Source organism: Chiloscyllium plagiosum, chromosome 36, assembly GCF_004010195.1.
Source record: "Chiloscyllium plagiosum isolate BGI_BamShark_2017 chromosome 36, ASM401019v2, whole genome shotgun sequence".
Taxonomy (NCBI): Eukaryota; Metazoa; Chordata; class Chondrichthyes; order Orectolobiformes; family Hemiscylliidae; genus Chiloscyllium; species Chiloscyllium plagiosum.
In genome coordinates this window covers 17,093,216-17,114,170 of record NC_057745.1, presented here as the reverse complement: position 1 = coordinate 17,114,170, position 20,955 = coordinate 17,093,216, and the positions used below count along the sequence as shown (strand labels likewise).

At 38.4% G+C, this 20,955-nt stretch overlaps 1 protein-coding gene across 2 annotated transcripts in view; it reads left to right on the top strand.

The window, feature by feature from the left end:
- galk2 (galactokinase 2) overlaps positions 1-20,955 on the top strand; it is a 119,967-nt gene that overhangs the window by 60,310 nt on the left and 38,702 nt on the right. For both annotated transcript variants that reach the window (XM_043677417.1, XM_043677418.1), the window contains 2 exons: positions 6,447-6,545; positions 12,847-12,999. In XM_043677417.1, the coding sequence (XP_043533352.1) occupies positions 6,447-6,545; positions 12,847-12,999 (252 nt within the window). The remainder of the gene's footprint in view (positions 1-6,446; positions 6,546-12,846; positions 13,000-20,955) is intronic.

Genomic DNA, 20,955 nt, shown 5'->3' with positions numbered 1-20,955 from the left:
TGAATTCTTTCAGCCATTTGAGAGCTTATGTTTGAAGATCAACATGGTAATATCTCACATGCAATCAAGTCAAAACAGGAAGAGGATCTGCAAAGGAGCAAGCTCATCAACAGGCCACAGAGCCTGACAGTGCAAGAGTAACTGTTCTTGTCTCTCAAACCAGAAATGTTTCTGGAACAGTTTTTTTGTTATTTGTCCTCCTCTCTTACTGTTGTTCAGAGCTGAACTTGTAGTGGGTAGTGTTCTCATGAGCTTTCTGCCCCTGTCCTCCTTGGTGGTAGAAGATATGAGTTTGGAAGATGCCACTGAAGGAACAAATTGCTGCACTGCATCTTGTAGATGATATATACGGCAACCGGGGTGCACCTGAAGAGCATTGGATGTATGGGGTGGGCTCCATGAGTGACATGAACATCCTGGTAATTTTCTTCCATTCACCCTCTAGTCATACTTGATGAGATACTCAATCCAGATAATGTCCAAAGGTAGAAATGTTAACAGTGTGGTTATAATGTGACCCTCAAGTACATCAAATTGTGCTCTTGTCACACCAATACATTTGACATACCATTCTTAAAAATCATTGCTGATAATATCATAAATTGAATCTTGAGATTGCATTTGTATTTCGTTCACAAATGGTATTTACTTTCATAATTAATGCATGTAAATCTGCCAAAGTCTTGGAGTGGAAAATAAGCCATGTTGTGAAATTGGTTTGTGATGATGCTGCTCCTTTAGCAAGGTTATGTTCTTGTTTTTTTCAAAAGGGTTTGTAAAAGGCAGAGGTTCTAATTTGATTGGGATTAGGCCACTTTGATTATGGTTAACAGATACCTATATAAGGCAACAATCAGGGAAAAGGGCTTTTAGTTTTTATTTAAAACACTTGTACAATGAAAGAGGAGCAGACAGTTTTTCCAGTTCAGAGATTTTTCTAGTTTGGTGTACTTTTAGCAGTTAGTTTTAGCTGGGGAGCTAGAGAAACAGCTGCAGTGGAAAGAGGGTCCATACTTTAGCAAATGATCCCTGGCTGATTCTCTCTGTCTCTGTCATTCTCTCTCTAACATCTGTCCTGTAAGAATCTGGGTTTGAATTTACCTTTTGTGACAAAGGGTGTATTTTTGGGGATGTTGCAGGAAATTGGAACAGCGTCATTTAAGTTGCGATAGAGTCGGTTGGATTTTCAGACAGCTTAAATTATTCTATATTGTTTTCTCTTTTGTTCGTGTTTAATTCGGTAGTCTGTAAATAAATTCTGTTTATAACTCAGTGGTTTAACCAGCTGCATCACTTCTGGAATATTCACCTTACATCTGCCTAAAGCAATTAAAAAAGTTAATGTCTGGTTGACCTTCTTGAAATGTTTTGAGAGGGTCTGGCCTGGTCCATAACAGGTTCTACAAGTGTACGTAAAATGTATATCTTATTTTACTGTTCATAAGACTGTATTTCACTTGGAAGACATGCATAATTAAATCTTTTGTGTATCTTAGTTAATTGCACAGCATCAGGTTCAAAAATGATGAGGTCTGATGTTATTAAGTAGTTGCTTTAAATCTAGTGCAGTAAAGTGAACCAAAATTAACTGCATTATAACTATATTCCACAGGTATTCAAGTTTGTGATATCAGTGTTGGTACTGATCTTTTAATCTTTACTGCTCCTGAATATAATCTTAAAATCAGTAACGTTTATACTTTGTTCTAATAATATTGTTCTACAAATAAAATTTTGTCAAACTATACCTACAACATTTATCTCTAGCCTTTTTAATTGCTTCTAATATATCTCATCAGCATTACTCACATTTGGATTATATGTATGGAAGCAGAATCATGAGGATAAATATAGGATAACACAATGGTAGCAGTTAACTACAGTGCAACTAAATTCAAACAGTGGGTGGCCTTATTTTTTGGAAATTATCTAAGGAATCTACTGCAATAGGAGAGCAGTTTATCTCCATGTAGTCAGTGGTCATTCTAACTGGGGAAACAAACTTGGCTAGGGCACAAGACAAACTATACTTAAGCAAATCGGCATAATTAAAAACAACAGAGAAATATATGTTAAAATATTTAGTGAGAGTAGTAATAGCATTTTACATGATTTAGACTAAAATTGGTCCTCTTGAACATTTTGCAAATAATTGCTGAGATTTTATGATCAATGGCAAAACAATAATGTTTGTTGCTGACCACAAAGATCTAGTGAACTCTGCTGTGGATTTTCATTCTCCTTATATTAATTTGAATTTGGTGTTAAGTCAGGACATCTTGAATCAGTGATGCCAACAGACCAATTTCATTTTTAAGTATTGTCATAGATCCCCAACCAAGAAACAAATGCACTTCATTTTCAATTAAATTTTTATGTAGAACAAAATAAATGATTGGAAATTTCACAATGGATTAAGACAGAAGCTAAAACATCATAAATTTAAGTGGAAAATATGTTAATGCTTATCAGAAATTTTGCCATTCACAAATTTAAATGTTTTTTTCAGAAGAACTTTTCAGAAGTAGATATGAACCCAGTATTATTTATTCCATTAATATCCCAGTTACATCCCATTCAACAATGCTCAATATTTCAAGGATGTTTATAGAAAGACTAACAGAATTAAAAGGGCATGTTTTCATCAACATAGCAAATCCTATTTGATTGCAGCCTGCATGGACTTCAACAGTACATCCTTTTGAAAAGCATGAAATCACTAGCAGCAACGTTTAGATTTCCAGGTTCAACTGCTTTTTTGCAGACTCCAGGACTTGCTATCAGTTTGAAAGGATTAATGAAGGTGAATACTGACACATTCGTTTTTATTATTACTGCAAAGTCTGGTCCAGTAGAAGGAGTTTCTCTTGTTCCTGGAAGTAAATAAGTGAATACTTTCACCAGCCTTTCACCTGTGTTGCTAAGATATCAGGTTTTGACAGTTGAAATTGATTTTTAAAAAATATTTCACAGAATTGTTAAATCCAAATAGTGTGCAGATAAAACCATGCTATTCATTCATTGTGGAAAATATTAGACATTGATTGATTAAACAAATATCACATTGTTGTGAAGGTCAGATTATGGTAATAATTCATAAATAACTCTAGAAAATGGTTGTGACTGCAGATTTAATCATATGTGTATAATAAAGTACAATTCTACAAGTTTAATAGCCATGGAAGTTACCATAGAATTTAGTGTTTTCTGCAGAATTGACCACTTGTGGAACAAAGCATAAGAACATATCTGATAATTTTAGCAAAACCATTTGTTAGATGAAACAGAAAATCTGATGCATTGCGATGTAAGTATGTTCCTTTGAATTTCCTCATAGTTCTAAATGGAGATGATTGTGAGTACCATTTCTTATCTGATATGATTGGGAAAGAACTTTGATAACAGATTTAAGATTGTTACAGAAAATGGAGACCTCTAGCCAGCAATTCTAAAGAATAAAATTGGACAACAAGCTCAGTAAAATTTTTGGACAAATACTTTTATAACATTTAGGTAGTTATATCTGTTTCATCCTATCACCTCTCTTTTTCAGCCATCGGCCATGGCTCAACTTTTAAATAGCATTAGAATTTGAATACTTCAAGATATTTCTGCCCATGGTGTAATAATCATGTTCTTCTTTTGAGCAGCTACTGCTGCCAGTCTTTCTTTAGCATTAATCCATAGTGTTGTTAATTGATTGTGTTGAAGAATGAGTCACTGGTAATTCTCAGCAGAAGAGGCTCCTGTCTTTAGTAACAAGATGTGTTTATTGCATCGCATTAATTAGTTAAAGATTAACTTGTACTGATGGCGACATGAAGAGTAGAAACTATGACTGTCTTCATCTGCAACTGCTCAGAACTATCTGAACTGCCTCCAAATGCGTGATGCTGCACCCAGTAATTGTATTATATATCAGAATGGGCGGAGATTCAGTTTTACACATAACTGATCCATTTCTGTACTCATCACACCTTATTTTCGAAAGTATAGTCTAGTTTAAGTTTTGTAGCTCTGGTATCTTGTGCATCTTTTCATATGCTTTAGTCTCCTTGCTGCATTCTACTTGAATTGTACCCAGTATTCAAAAGAGGAATGAGCTAATTCACAATGTAGACTCAGTAACACATCCATGATTTATGTTCTATGTCACGTGTTGTGTCCAACCCAATATTCTATTTGCTTTACTTGGGCTACTTCTTGTTGTAGTTGATTTTAATGATCTATCCATCAATTGTTTTCTTGTAGTCTCAGGCTATTTTGTTTATGGTTTGAATATTTACTCTCCTTTTGTCTTGGCACTTTGCAGTTTGCAGCACAATATTTACTTTATTATTTCTCTACCTAACTTTTGAAAACATCTGGTTTTCGTGCTTTTCTTTGTTTGTGACACACATGACAAGAATATGATGGAATACTTTTTACTTGCCTGAATGAGTGCAATTCTCAACGCAACTCAAGTAACTTGAACCTATCCAGGACAAAGCACCACATCCACATACATTCATTTCCACCATCACCAATGCAAACGTTCACCAAGGCTCCTTAAACAGCACCTTCAAAGCCTTATCCACTCCCATCTAGAAGGACAAAGGCAGCAGGTACAAAAGTAAACCACCATCTGCAAGTACCCCTTCACAGCACACACCGTTCTTACATGGAAACAAATCGCTGTATTTTCAGTGTCATTGGTGAAAATCCTGGAGCTCCCACCAGGACAGTATTATGATGGGTGTACCTATATCAAATGTGCTGCAGAGGCTTAAAAAGGCAGCTTATCACCCTTCTTCTTAAGGGGCACCTAGGACCGTGCATTAAATGTTGGTCCAACCATTGGTGCCTGCATCCCCTGAATGAATAACAAAGAAACCTTGTCTTCAACCTCTCCAATTTTGGCAGATTTTTCTCATGTTCTCATTTCCATGCTATGCAAGCTTCCATTTGTAACAGACCCTGAGGATTTTCAGTCTTCTCTGAAATAAGCATATTTATAGTTTGGTTTTAAAACTTGTTTTTTTTTCAGCTGAGTGGATGTGGAGTGTGACACTATTGGAACATGAAAAGGACTTTTCTACTTTGTGCATCAGCTTTCTGTACCAAATGCCTCCACCCCATTACAGATAACATACCCATTAACTCTGATGTTTTCATGTTTTTCGATTCATGACTATGGATCTGAATTGATCAAGGAGAGGATTGAGATGTCCCAACATATTTCATGCAAGATTCTGCACGTTGCAGTGTTTCATTAATTCCTAATACAACATCATGATGTTGACTTACAATTAATTTGTTAAAATCAGCTCTGAAAATTATTCAATGTTTGAGAAAAACAGATGCAGGCCTTGGGGATTGTCACTGAGGTGGGAAATATATGCAATCAGTAGTTTTTTTCTCTATTTTTTTCATGCAACATGAGCATCATTGGCAAGACATTTGTTTCCCATTCCTAGGTGCCTTTGCAAAGATGGTGTTGTGCCACCTTCTGCAGCTATCATCCATCTGGTGCATCCATTCTGTTACAACACAGGGTAAACCCCTCTGCTAATTTAAACCAGCAACATAGAAAAGATGAACCCGTGCTGTAATCTGTTAAAATTTGAGGCAAAGGGCTACCCCGAGGTCACTATTTAAAGTAAAAATTAACAACTTTATTCTTTAAGTCCAACAGAGAATATTAAAACCAACATGAATTTACAACTCCTTTCTCTTAAACCTATCTTTTACCTCACACTCTACAACGCTAGTCCGATTAAACAAATCCCGATTAAGATTTACAAAAAAAACCCTGTTTCATCAGCGTTGCCAAGTTTCCTCTGTAGATTTTCCTCTGTAGCTTCTTTCCAGGTTAGTTTTGATGTTCTGCTGTGCAAACTCTTTCCCCAGATAGGTACCTCTGAGCGAGCTCTTGAGCTAGCAGTTTCTGTGGCAGTTCTCCCTCTAGCTGTTCAAAATGTCTGTTTTTTTTACCGCTGAACATCGGATTGTTTCATTGATTTTAATATTATCAAAATACTAAATTCAAATGTGATTGGATTTTGGTATCTTGAAGCATAATTTAAACTGATTGGCTGAATTTGAATTTGTTTTTGCCTCATGGCAACCTAGATTGCTATTTGTATCAATCATGTGTTGCATTGTTACTTTGTTCAGAACACCTTGTGCTGTGTCAGGCAGTTTTGCTAGCTTTTCAACTCTCTTAAAGGTATAGTACCTCTACGCCTTCATAACAATTCATGGTGCTATTTGGAAAGAATATTCAGGGTTTTGGCCTAAGGGTATTGAAAGAATTTGTGACAAGATCCAGGCCATTATAGTGTGTAACTTGGAGGGAAGTGTGCGGGTGGTGATAATTTTTTTTTAACTAAACAAGTGATTTTTTTGGTATGAATTCAGTTTGATATGTAGACCACATTTAACATTTCTTCTCAATTTATTTCTAGGTAGAAATTGCAGAGATCTGTGCAAAGTGTGAGCGGTACATTGGCACTGAAGGTGGGGGTATGGACCAATCGATTTCATTCCTGGCAGAGAAAGGAACGGTGTGTCATGTGTAAATTTCAAATCTTTGCAAATGTCATCACTTCTATGAAGTGGCTACTATGATGTGTATCCAATACTTAACTCATTCCACATATTACTTTTCAAATTAAATAAAGGAAACTAAGCATAAATCTTAAATGGAAAAATTCAATAGTTTCACACTTTTTCTGAGTACATTGAACTGCGTCATTCAAGTGGCGAAAATTAAGTAATCAAAGAGATGTATGCATTGGATACATTAGTTGTAATTTTCCAAAACTCCTTGGATTCTGGATAAGTACCAGAGATTTGGAAAACTGCAAAAAAAGGGAGGGAGGCAAAAATCAGCTAACTGTAAGCTTATTAGCCTGACATCTATTGTTGGAAAAGTATTGGAATTAATTATTAAGGAAGTACTGGAAGAACATTTGGAAAATCATAATCTAATCAAATGACAGGGAAGACATGTCTGACTAATTTATGAGAGTTTTTTTGAGGAAGTCTCAACCAGAGTGGACAGAGGGGAACCAGTTGACGTGTTGTTTTTGGACTTCTGGAAGGCATTCTACAAGGTACCTCACAATGGGTTAAGTCATAAGGAGGTAGTATATTTTTGTTGCTTCAGTACTCTCCCAGCTTCAAAGTGAAACAAACCTGTTCCAGCAAACAGATTTCCAGGCAAACTGATACCAGAAAGCCTTCATAAGTTCCACCCATCTCATTTACAATGCAGTTTTCTGACTGCCCTTAATCTGACTTCTGGTGTTTACTGAATGTTTTTAAGCTAACTTTGCTCTGATTGTCTGAGCAGACATGACTGCAAGTTTTGAAGACACCACATAAAGAGCTAAGAAAGCCATCTGCTATCTTTACAGTTCCACTACTTTTTTGATTCTATTAATCAAACTAGGTAACCTTCTGAATTGTCATTTGTTTTAGGTGATCTGGGCATCACTAAAGCTCAGCATTTTAGTTACCTTACCGTCCTAGTTGTTAAAAATCACACAACACCAGGTTATAGTCCAACAGGTTTAATTGAAAGCACACTAGCTTTTGGAGTGACGCTCCTTCATCACAACCACCTGATGAAGGAACGGTGCTCCGAAAGCTAGCGTGCTTCCAATTAAACCTGTTGGACTATAACCTGGTGTTGTGTGATTTCTAACTTTTTACACCCCAGTCCAACACCAGCATCTCCAAATCATTCCTAGTTGTTAGTCTCTTAAAGCAACATGAACCCAACCTTTTAAATGGAGCTGCTTTATTTATAATTATTCAATTTTCTACGGTTAGAGTTTAATTCCTGAAACAAAAAATGATGTACCAAAGCACATGAACCATGAACTAGACATTTGCAAGAAAAGCATCTTAAAAGTCTCCAGGAAATGAGAGGAGAAATAAGCTACACTTATATTGGAATCTTGGAAATGAGCAATGAAGTATGTTTTCACTACATGAATCTGGCAAGTTGAAGACTAATTATACCCAATAGCTGTAGCGGGCAAATGCCTTGAAGTATTATGTGGCAAATGATCGATGACTGGTCAGAATTCCAAAGTACTTTGCTTATTTTAAATTTTTAATTCCAAAATATGTACTACTTAAAAGAAGGATGGCTATGGAAAAATTGTGGCTTTAAATTCAGTGACTGTATGACAAAGGCTTGTCTGAAACCCATGGAATGTTGCACATGTAAATTGTCAGGGAAACTTCAAACAGGGAGCAACGAAACTGGTTGACTGCCGCTCACTCTTCTCAGCAGAGAGTCACCTCTTGCAGAAAAATCTATTACTCTCCAAGAAATTTCAAAAAAAGGGTTAAGAAGCTAGTTTGAGAATTCTGGAGTGGGCTGGTGGGACTGATGTCTGTTTTGTGTACTTTCCTGGTTTTGAGCATTAACTTGCTGTGAAATTTACAGTCAAAGAATTATCCCTGTGTTGTATGTAAAGGAAGGCCCTCTATTACTCTTGAGTACAAACCAGTTACAAGGAGGAATCAGGATGCAGGATCTTCAATTAGCCTACAAAAACAAGATTCATGAAACTGACTGTTCAACTACCAACGTCAGTGCAGACAGTACCTCCACTGCAATAGCAGCAAATTCTTGCTTTTCACAAATAATTCAGCAATTGATCTGTATATTTATTTTCTTAACTTGTATCTTTTGAACTCTCCACTTATTTCAAATCTGTGTGTTGCGTTACTATTGCCTTTCACGTTTCTTAATTAATAAACTCACTTTCTGATGATTCAAGAAAGTCTGGTTAAATTGGCCTGTTTTAAAAATAAGTTCATTTTGGTCAGGGAGAAAGGTATCCACAAGGGATGGGATGCTTTATAAACTAACCTTGTTGCATTCAACCAAGGTGTGTGGGTGAATAAACAAGGGGAGCACATTCATCCCTCTTTTTCAGGGAACTTAACAGTTTGGGTTATTTCATCTGGAACCTAATAACACAATCTAAATAACTTATCTGAAGAACAAAATGTTATGAGAGTAATGGACAATTTTCTATTATTCTGCTGGATTTCTTTGAGAAGTTAACGAAAGCTCAAGAATTGGAACTCATGCTTTAGAGCTATATAGTGGAAACCATTTACAGATTTACAGGATACTTTTGATAAAGTTCGATATATGGAATGACTTTCAAAAAAGGCTAGAGTTAATAATTGTTTATCCAGTTATATTGAGACTTAGCTTTCAGTATGAAACATAGGTGGCAATGAAGAACAATGATAGTTAAATTTGTGCAGGTATCAATTTTATCCTTTTTAAAATTTGATTATGGAAAATGGGTGTTGTTGGGTTATTGCTATCCCTATTTGCTGTGAAGGTGTTGGAGAGCTGCCTAAACCACTGCAGTTCTTGGGTGTAGGGGCACTCGTAGTGCTGTAAGAAAGGGCATTCCAGGATTTTGACTCAGTAACAGAGATATAGTTCCAAGTCAAAATGGTATATAGTTGAGAGTGAAACTTGCAGATTGTGGTGTCCTATGCATTTGGCTTAATGCTTTCTACTTGTCACTGATAATATTTGTACCTGACGTGAGAATGAGTATTTGAAATATTAGAATACTTGATGGTACCATGTGTGTATTCCAAGAAGACAACACAGGAATTTCATACTCAGTTGCCCATTATATTTCACAGACCCATTTCCTTTAATTGCAAAGCAAAGACCAAAGTAACCAAATACTCAGAAAGACATGCTATTCTGAATGGATAGTGAATGACATTTATTGACAGTTCTCTGTTAGTGTTGAATAGAAGTAGATGTACAGAGTTTTACTTGTGAGGGATGTCTTCTGAAAGACAGGGGCATCACAGTGGTTCAGTGGTTCACAGCGCCAGGGAACCAGTTTCAGTTCTAGCTTTGGGCGACTGTCTGTGTGAAGTTTGTACATTCTCCCAGTGTCTGCGTGGATTTCCTCCGGGTGCTCCAGTTTCCTCTCACAGCCCAAAGGTGTGCAGGTTAGGTGGATTGGCCATGCTAAATTGCCCCATGGTGTCCCGGCTTGGTGGATTAGCCATGGGAAATGCAGGGTTACAAGGAAAAGGTAGGGGATTGGGTCTGGGTGGCATGCTAATCAGAGGGTTAGTATAGACTTGATGGGCCAAATGATGCTTCTATACTGTAGGGATTTCATGAAAAAGAATTGTATATATGTAGAGCCTGCTTGAATAAATAGGATAATATCCATAGTAGGATAGTTTGAACTAATGTTTGGTCCATTTACAAGAACTTCATACTAACACCTTGTTGAGCAAAATGTAATTTTAAAACTATTTTTAAGAATTTCATATTTGTATAAAATTGCATTTGATCACTTTTATTTGTTAATTCGTCTTTTGTAGTGTGCACTAGTTGTAAATGGAAGGTCATCCTTTCTGAACAGATTTTATGCTTAAATACAGTATTATGTTGAGATGAACTGCAGAATTGCATTTTTAATCATAATTTCAGTATTAATAGTGACTGAGCAATATATAATTTCACACTCAGTAGGTGAACAATAAGGATATTCTCGTAGGAATGCTGCTGCTGACAAGTTATTATCTACGAGACTTGGCAAGTCTTGCTGCACTTGGCAACAACACTGTCTGAGGCTCTAGCAAATATGAAAGTGTTTCTCCTTTACGGTTTTAGTTGAGATTCAGGCAGTACGTGATCGTCAAACATACAACTGAAATGACATGGAGTGGAATGTTGGGTCAAGTGTAAATGTTATACTTTTCATTGCAGGTACTCATAATAGATCTGACTGTTTTCTGATGTTTTTACTTAATTCAGAAGAATAGGGACAGATGGAAAAGGTAATATACTTTTCCCAGTTCTGCACAAAATCTTACACTCAGGCTTCAGTTTTGAGAACTGTAGCTCTGTAAACCAAACCCTTAAAAAAAGACCTCCCATCCACCCCAATTTCAGTCTGCTTGTGTGAGTTGGACTAGATTGGAAGTCTGGCCAGGTGACCCAGGAACAGCTGAGGACCTGCCAGTACCTGAGGCAGACTAGAGGAAGGCCTGTCTCTGGGCTCAAGCACTTTGTTCAAAAATCAAAATAAAGAATAAAATATACAAATTCCTTCACCCCCTCACCCTTCCCATCCCAATCATTCCATTCACCCTCCGGTCTCATCCATGCCAACCAGTGTCGTTTAAAGTCCTCTTCCCACCCCCATGGCCTCTTATACTCTGATGCCAATTTAGTGCCTACTTCCACCCACCATGCCTTTCCACCTGTGTACTCAAGTACCCATGCAAAACAGGAGAAAAGAAATAAAAGTCAATTTCTTACAGTTTTATAGTGCAGAATACACTTTATTGCACAGTCATTCATAAAAACAACTTATGACAGGTGTTGACAATTCTTGAAAGGTCAGTGCTTAATGACACATTTTACAGCTCTCAGCAAGTTGGACAGTTCCAACAGGTTTATGCCATTTTATGTCAGTCTTTATCATGGCTTCCAATCCCAAAGAGCACTTTATTCCCTTCCGCTCTGAAATCATACCTGACCTCCTCCAAGGTTTCCTGGGGCCATACTCACGTGAATACCTCACCTCCCCAAAGGGGTTCCCAGGCTATCAAAAAGAAATAACCTGAGAACAGACCTTCTCCACATACTGGGCTCCAGACATCAGGGGCTTTAATATCTGACTCGAATGGAGGCACCCGCTGTGAAATGCTCATTCATGACCTTTGGACCACCCCCAACCCCACCTCTAAGACAATGGAGAATGCTGGGTACAGGGGTGGGACTTAGGATTTCTCCTGTTTTCTGCCATTTTCACTGCAGTGGAGAAGCTCTCCGTGGTGAAAATCAGCTCCAAAATGTTCTTCCTGTCAACTGTTTAATTTGCTGTTTTATTTTCCATAGGCCAAGTTGATTGAATTCGACCCACTTCGTGTCACCAATGCAAAATTTCCAAAAGGAGCTGTGTTTGTGATTGCGAATAGTTGCATAGAAATGAATAAAGCTGCAATAGCTGACTTATGCTGTGATGGTGATTCCATCCTATGTCTAACTCAAGTATTAATTCTTTTTACTAAAGCCCATTGTGTATCTGGGAGGCTGTTTGACTGAAGAGGACATTACTGCTGAGTCCCATCCTACTTCCACCACACATCCATATGCATATAGTTTCCAGGAAGCGCAACTAGAAAACAAAATGTGGTGACGCTGCTGTGGCTAATGGGTGCTGAGGCCACTTGTATTTAAATAGATATATAAAGAAATCACAACAGAAAAACTATGAGCAATGATTTGTACTTTAGATAAATCCCTTACTTCTTTCCCGTCTGCCACCTATATCTAACCTGTATATAAAATGTTAATTTGTTCCCAGTTTCAATCACTGGCATTTCACTACTTCACTGTAGTCTGTGAAGAAAGGAAGTTTCTCCTGCTCTCTTAAATCACTTGTGTTTAAACTTCTATCTCTGCATCCATATTAGAGACTGTCCCTCAATGGAAGTGATCTCTTTCGATCTTCTCTATCACACCCTTTCATAATTTTAAACATCTTTATGGAATCACCCTATCATTTTGAAGTTTGTTTTTGCATGTAAGCAACCTAACTATCTACCACCCAAATGAGAAATGTCCCTCGTGAAAATTCAGTTAGTTACTTTGCACTCAAGTTGCCAACTGAGTAAATGGGGGTCAAAGCAACCATTAATAAACAAGATTACTACATTAGAGACATACGTAATATTGTGAACTCCATAATTTTGGATTCTAATGCTGGTTGCCCTGAATCCATTTGTCAGACAATGCACCAGATTCACCTGTATAATTTGCCGTTTTATTTTCCATAGGCCAAGTTGATTGAATTCAACCCACTTCGTGCCACCAATGTAAAACTTCCAAAAGGAGCTGTGTTTGTGATCGCGAACAGTTGCATAGAAATGAATAAAGCTGCAACAGCTCACTACAATATCAGAGTTGTGGAATGTCGACTTGCAACAAAAGTATGTTTGTTTTCCTTATTGCCGACGTTCGGTAACCAAGGTGCATAGATTTAAAGAAAGGGGCAAAAAATTTGGAGGAGATGCAAGGAAAATACATGTTCACCTAGAGTGGTGGGGGAATCTGGACTCACTGCCGGTAAAGGTGATAGAGGCACAAACCCTCATAACATTTAAGGCGTATTTAAATGTGCACTTGCAATGCCAAGGCATAAAAGGCTATGGTCCAGCTGCTGGGAAATGGGATTAGAATTGTTGGATTTGATCAGTACAAATGCGAGTGCAGCAAGACTCTTTTCAGTGCTGTAGATCTCTATGACACTATATACAACAGAGCATGATGCATGGTTGCTGGGTTGTGTAGTATGTGACAGTTATCTATCAAAACTCTTTAATGTAAAGATAACATTGTACCTGTAGGAACAGCAATCAAAAAGGAATCCGTTTGTTGCAATTTTGCTTGTAAATTAAATTTAGGATAATAAGCATTAAGTTACAAAATCAAAGACAAATTAAAATCATAAGATTATATCACAAATCATCCACTTCACTTCTTTGGTGTTATACTGCAGGAAAGTTAGTTTATCACTTACATGTGATATTAAAATGCTATATTTTCCAGTGGACTTTAAACACTGTGGAAACAGAAAACTGTCCAAATGTCTTGATCAACATTCTCAGTGAAACCATTGTCACCAGAAAAGAAAACTAGACCAGCTGATCATTTAACTCATTCTTCTCACTGGAATTTGTGGGCAGTTATTTGCTGAAGTAGCAGTAACTTGGTGTGTAATGCAGGTGTGGAAAGACAAATGCATATAAATCTTTTAAACATACCAAAAATGTATACCCATTCACTATCACTAAAATAATTCTCTGCTCAAGTTATGGATATTTGCATAATAAAGGTTAATTCCTCAAGAGAAGAGTTTGGGAGAAATAATTCCAGAACTCCCTGGTGACAAAGGAGATAGAGATAAAAAGTGTGCCTTTGAAAGACGTTGGATAGTAAATCAGTTGGTTTCTTTACGTGATGATGGTTGTGGTTGATAGAGGTCAGTCATCTCAGCTGCAGGACATTTCTACAGGATTTCATCTAGATAATGTCAAGGACCAACCATCTTCAGCTGCTTCGTCAATGACCTTCATCATAAGGTCAGATGTGGGATGTTTACCAATGATTGTACAGTGTTCAGCACCATTCACGACTCCTCAACTACCAAAGCAGTCCAAGTTCAAATGCAGCAAGATCTGGACAATATCAACACTCGGGCCAACATGTGGCAAGTAACATTTATGCCACACAAATGTCAGGCAGTAACTGTGTCTAATAAGAGACCATCTAACCACTGCCCCTTGAAAGAACAATGGCGTTACCGTCACTGAATCTCTCACTGTCAATGCCCTAGGCATTACCATTGACCAACTCAGTTGAACTCGCCATAAAAGCAGGTCAGAGGCTAAGAATACTAAGGCGGGTAACTCACTTCCTGACTCCCTAAACTCTGTCCACCATTACAAGGCAAAAGTCAGCATATTACCCACTTGTCTGGATTAGTGCAGCTCCATCAACACTCAAGAACGTGACACCATCCAGGACTTGATTGATTGGCATCATATCCACAAGCATCCACTCCCTCCATCACCAATAATGCAGCAGAGCAACAGCAGTATGTACTATCTACAAGGTGCACTGTAGAAATTCACCAATGATGTTTAGAAAGCCCCTTCCAAACCCACAACTACTTCCATCTACAGAAGAACCTTGTATTTTCGAACGAGTCGGGTGGGGAGTATTTTGTTTGGATAATCGATCGTTTGGATAATTGATTTGATCGTAAACAAGCGGTAATTTGTGAGTGCCAGTTATCCGAACATTTCTTGGTTATCCGGCAATACTTGCCATAATGCTGTTTAACTGATAACTGAATGCTGAATTGCCTAATGCCATTTTTACAGGACCTTGAGATGTTGTTCGGATAATCCAAAATTCAGATAATTGATGTTCAGATAATCGAGCTTGTACTGTAGAAGGACAAGGGCAGCTAATGTATGGGAACACCATCACTTGCAAATTCCCCTCCAAGTCACTTACTATCCTAACTTGGAAATATGTTGCCATTCCTTCACTGTCACTGGTTCAAAATCCTGGAATTCCCTCCCTAAGGGTATTGTGGGTCGATCTGCAGCACTTGAACTGCAGCAATTCAAAAACGCAGCTCAACACCACCTTCTCAATGGCACCTAGGAACGTGCAGTAAAGGCTGGCCAACCATGCCCATATCCCAGGAGAGAATTTTTTTAAAAATCAAGTGGAATGCAGAAGGTTTAGAAGGAAAATGAAAAAGTGCATACAAGAAGCAAAGAGGGATTGTTAAAAAAAACTGGAAGCTAGCATAAACAGGAATTCCAAAATCTGATTTAAGCACTCAATAGTAAGGCAAAAGGAGGAATAGGATCGATTAAGGACCAAAAAGGGGATTTACACTTGATTCAAGAATCAAGGTTGAGGTGTTAAATAAATACTTTCCATCTATTTTTACAAAGGAATTGGATGCTGCCCAATACATGGTAACAGAGGAGGAAACCCCATCACTGGAAGGCTTAAAAATTGATAACGAAGAAGTATGGGATAAGTTGTTAGTATTTAAAGTTGATGAGATACCAGGATCAGATGAGAAATGTGCAAAGACATTTGGGAAGTAAGAGTCAAAATTGCAGAGGCATTTGCCATAATCTTTCAATTGTTCCTGGATGAGGGGGAGGGATATGGTGCGCAAGGACTGGAGAACTCAGATATTATGTCCCTGTTCAATAAGAGTTGTGAAGATCAGCCCAGCAATTACAGATCAATCAGTTTAACACTGATGGTGGGGAAACCATTAGGAACAATTATTTGGGATACGTAATATGGAAAGATGTAGATTGATTTAGAAGATTTCTTAAGAGAAAATTACATCTAACCAACTTAATGGAGTTTGTTGAAGAAGTAACAGGTAGAGTTGATAAGGGAGAGTCTGTTGATGTGTTGATGGATTTCGAGAAGATGTTCAACATTGCCATACAGCAGACTTGTGAGGAAAGTTGTAGGTCAGGGAATAAAATGAACAGTAACAACATGGTACAAAATTGGCTGAGGGTTAGGAAGGAGAGTAATGGTTAATTTTTTTGGGCTGGAAGGTTTGTAGTGGAGGATTTCAGGGGTTGTTATTGGGACCCTTGCTTTTCCTAATACACACACATATATATGTTAACTAAATCTTGGGCCGGGGGCAATTTCAATGTTTGCAGTCAAACCAAACCTTGGGAAAATTATAAACTGTGGAGAACAGTGTAGAGCTTCTAAAGGATATTGGTAGTTTGAAAAGATAGTGGCAGCTGAAGTTCAGTGCAGGGCAATGTGAGATGATACATTTGATACAAAGAACATAAGAACATAGCATAAAGTAAAGGCTAATATTGTAAAAGATGTGCAGAATCATTGGGACCTGGGAGTTTATGTAGATAAATCATTGAAGGTGACAGAAAGAACTGCTAATAAAGCATGCAGTATTCTAGGCTTCATAAATAATGGTAGAGGGTATAAGAACAGTATTTGATAAACTTAGGTTAGACAGTGGTTAGACCTCACCTGGACTATTGTACCTGTATACTGTTCTGGCCACCACACTATAGGAAGGATGTGAATACATTGGAGACAGCGCAGAAGAGATTCCAGGGATTAGACAATTCAGTTATGGGGAAAGATAGGAGAAGTGGGACCTATTTTCCTTGGAGAGGAGATTTGATAGGAGTGCTAGGAAGCAATGTAAATGAGGGGAATCATATCCAGATCCAGGTGAAAAACTGGGCTAAATGCTGGTTTGGAAGCTTGGCAGAAGAACAGATTAGAGACCGGTTGGGACTGAAGAATGTAATTTTCATGATATTGAGGATGGTTACATGAGGAAAGCAGGAGGCACACTGAGCACCAATGCTTAAGGGGATAATGGGGCTAGGAGGTTGTGAGATCAGGTATATGCTGAGTATCAGGGCAGCAAAGAACAAGGTTAGTAATGAGTCTAGAAGCAGAAGCTAGAATGACCAAGTCTATTTGAAGAATGATCAAGTAAGAAAGATCCAGGATAGAGGTTTATGCTGAATGCCAAGTGCATGAAGAATAGCCTGAGTTACACGATTGTAGAGAGAAAACCAGAACTAATGTTGGGAGGGTAATGGAGAGGAATGGTGGAACAAAGGAGATATAAAGAATTGAATACTGAGTGGCAAAGTTGCAAAGTGGGCTGAAGGGGCCAAGGGTACAAGAAAGGATGTGCACAAGGACAGCAGCCTGTGCAAGAGTTGAGAGACGAGGCTGCGAAGTTGGGGACAATGAGATAAGGTCAGGAAGCACCTTTGGGAGATATTGCAGGTTCTGTTCATCAATACCACCATGTTGCCAAGATATGTGAGGTATACAAGATAATGAGAGGCATAGGTAGAGTCGATACCCAGAGACTATTTCCCAGGGCAGAAATGGTTAACACGAGGGGTCATAGTTTTAAGCTGGTTGGAGGAAAGTATAGAGGGGATGTCAGAGGCAGGTTCTTTACATAGAGAGTTGTGAGAGCATGGAATGCGTTGCCAGCAGCAGTTGTGGAAGCAAGGTCATTGGGGACATTTAAGAGACTGCTGGACATGCATATGGTCACAGAAATTTGAGGGTGCATACATGAGGCTCAATGGTCGGCACAACATCGTGGGCTGAAGGGCCTGTTCTGTGCTGTACTGTTCTATGTTCTATGTAATGGTAGTTAACAGCTATTGACTGAAATTGTAGAATAAATGCTGCCATATTATTTTTACATTGTAAATATTGACATTAAAGCTTGATAAGAAAGGTCAAATGGGCAGGTGGAATTTACTATCTGTGTAGAAACTGCATACTGTGCATACTGTATTGCTTATTTAAGGCTATGAGCACCATGCCATTGCTAGGCACCGTTTATTACTTTGTCATTAAGCCAAAGCTAGGTCTTTAAAGGCCTCAAATCTAAATACCATCAATTAAACACTAGATACGGTCAGAGTTTCACCATTATTTAGGTTGAAATGAGAAGCATGATTTTCTTCTTTTAAAAGTATCCTTACCAAAGTTAGTTAAATGATGCATATTCTGGCTTTTGTCTACCATTATCATTATGGTTGTCTTTATTTCCTTTTTTCCCAAGAACATAACAAAAAAATGGGCAGAGGAGTAGGCCATTCAGCCCTTAAGCCTGCTCTGCCATTCTATAACATCATGGTTGATCTGCCACAGACCTCAACTCCTCTTTCGTTCAGCTCCTCATGGCCCTCAATTCTTCGATATTTGAAAAATTTATCTTCCTTCTCTTGAAGTACTTTCAGGAATCTAGCCTCCACAACTCTCTAATAGAGAATTCCAAACATTCACGACCTTCTGAGAGAAGAAATTTCTCTGCATTGCTGTTTTAAATGAGTGTTAACTTATTCTGTATCTATGTTCCTGTAGTTCAAAACCCCCTCATTAGTGAAAACATCATTTTATTCTATCAAGCCTTCTCAAAATCTTGTAAGTTTCAATAAATTCACCCCTCATTCTTCTAAACTCTAATAAATAAAAACCTAAACTTGTGTGATAAGTCAAACCTTCATCTCAGAAATCAAGCATATTGAGTGTCTTTTGAATTGCTTCCATACCAACATATCCTTTTTAAATATGGGGACCAAAACTGTATACAGTACTCAAGTTGTAGCCTCACCAACACCCTAGTTGCAACCTACAACTTTATTTTAAATGGACTGTATGTGTGACATCTGATACATGATGGAAAACTACATAAATATAATGTTTTTACATTGTTGTACATGTCAACTTTGAATGCTGTCAGGAAGAGAATATGTTGTCATGTAATTTTAAAGGTCACAGTTACTGTTCTCAACCTTTTGTATATTCACCCAGATTGTATTAGTCATATTAGAAATGACAAAAAGGAATGTTTTTAAAATAATTCTGTGAAAAATACTGTATTTAAATCATTGCCAGTGAATTTAGCCAGTCTCTGGGGAACTCCTAACAGTGCCAAGGACGCTAATTTAAATTTGTGTCCTGTGACAGCATTGTGGTAGCATAGCGGAATGTGGGTTGAGACTGGTGATTCCCAGTGAAGGAAATTTTTGAACTTGGTATCACTGACAGAAAATGACTGTAAATTAAGTACTTCCCCATGTGGAGTGAAGGAAAAAAAACTGAAGAGCAAATTGCTTCAGGGCAGTCTCATGAACCTTTGTAGTCAAAATAGTAGAAGCTGTGAACAGGTTAGGAAGCAGTGAATGCAGCAAGGATACCTGAAAGAAAGAGGGAATAAAAATATGTTTAAAAACACTATATGTGTGCAGATGTAAGTGAAAGGAAAAGGAATAATGCTAGAAGAGAAATAATAATCCAAATTTTGCAGTCAGCTGCAAAGTAAGAGTATTGCTGATCTCAAAGGGATTGCGTTGAGAGCTTCTCTGATTCACAGCTTTACCTGTCTTGATGTTTAATTGATTTAAGCATAGTTTAGTGGAAATTCACAGCATTGAACTACAGTCATGTCGTCAAGCTGACCAAGCAGTCAATCATAGAACATTACAGGCCCTCTCGGCCCTCGATGTTGCACCGACCTGTAGAACCAATCTGAAGCCCATCTAACCTACACCATACCATTTTCATCCATATGACCATTTAAATGCCCTTAAAGCTGGCGAGTCTACTGCTGTTGCAGGCAGTGCGTTCCATGCCCCTAGTACTCTCTGAATAAAGAAACTACATCTGACATCTGTCCTATATCTATCACTCTTTAATTTATAGCTACATCCCCTCATGCTAACCATCACCATCTGAGGAAAAAGGCTGTCACTGTCCAAGCTATCAAACCCTCTGATTACCTTGTATGTCTCAAATAAGTCACCTCGCAACCTTCTCTTCTCTCATGAAAATAGCCTCGAGTCCCTCAGCCTTTCCTCATAAGACCTTCCCTCCATACCAGGCAACATCCGATTAAATCTCCTCTGAACCCTTTCCAAAGCTTCCACTTCCTTCCTATAATGCAGTGACCAGCATTATTTATGCAATACTCCAAGTGCAGCAGCACCAGAGTTTAGTACAGCTGCAGCATGACTATGTGGCTCCGAAACTCAGTAAAAGCTAACACACTGTATGCCTTCTGAACAACCCTGTCAACCTGAGTGGCAGCTTTCATGGATCTATGTACATGGATCTCTCTGCTCTTCTACACTACCAAGAATCTTACCATTAGCCCAGTACTCTTTATTCCTGTTACTCCTTCCAAAGTGAATCACTTCACTTCTCCGCATTAAACTCCATTTGCCAACTCTGCAGCTTATCTATGTCCCTCTGTAACTTGCAACATTCTTCAGCACTATCCACAACTCTACCAACCTTAGTGTCATCCGCAAATTTACTAACCCGTCCTTTTATGCCCTCATCCAGGTCATTTATAAAAATGACAAACAGTAGTGGCCCCAAAACAGATCCTTGCGATACACCACTGGTAAGTGAACTCCAGGATGAACATTTCCCATCGACCACCACCCTTTGTCTTCTTTCAGCTAGCCAATTTCTGATCCAAACCACTAAATCACCTTCCACCTTTCGCATTTCCAACACCCCTCCCCCACGTCCCTCCTTCCTACCTGTTATCTTAGCCTGCTGGATCCTTTCACCTATCGCATTTCCAACGCCCCTCCCCCAAGTCCCTCCTCCCTACCTTTTACCTTAGCCTGCTGGACATCGATGACTGTATCGGCGCTGCCTCGTGCTCCCACGAGGAGGTTGAACAGTTCATCCACTTTACCAACACCTTCCACCCCGACCTCAAACTCACCTGGACCGTCTCAGACTCCTCCCTCCCCTTCCTAGACTTTTCCATTTCTATCTCAGGTGACCAAATCAAC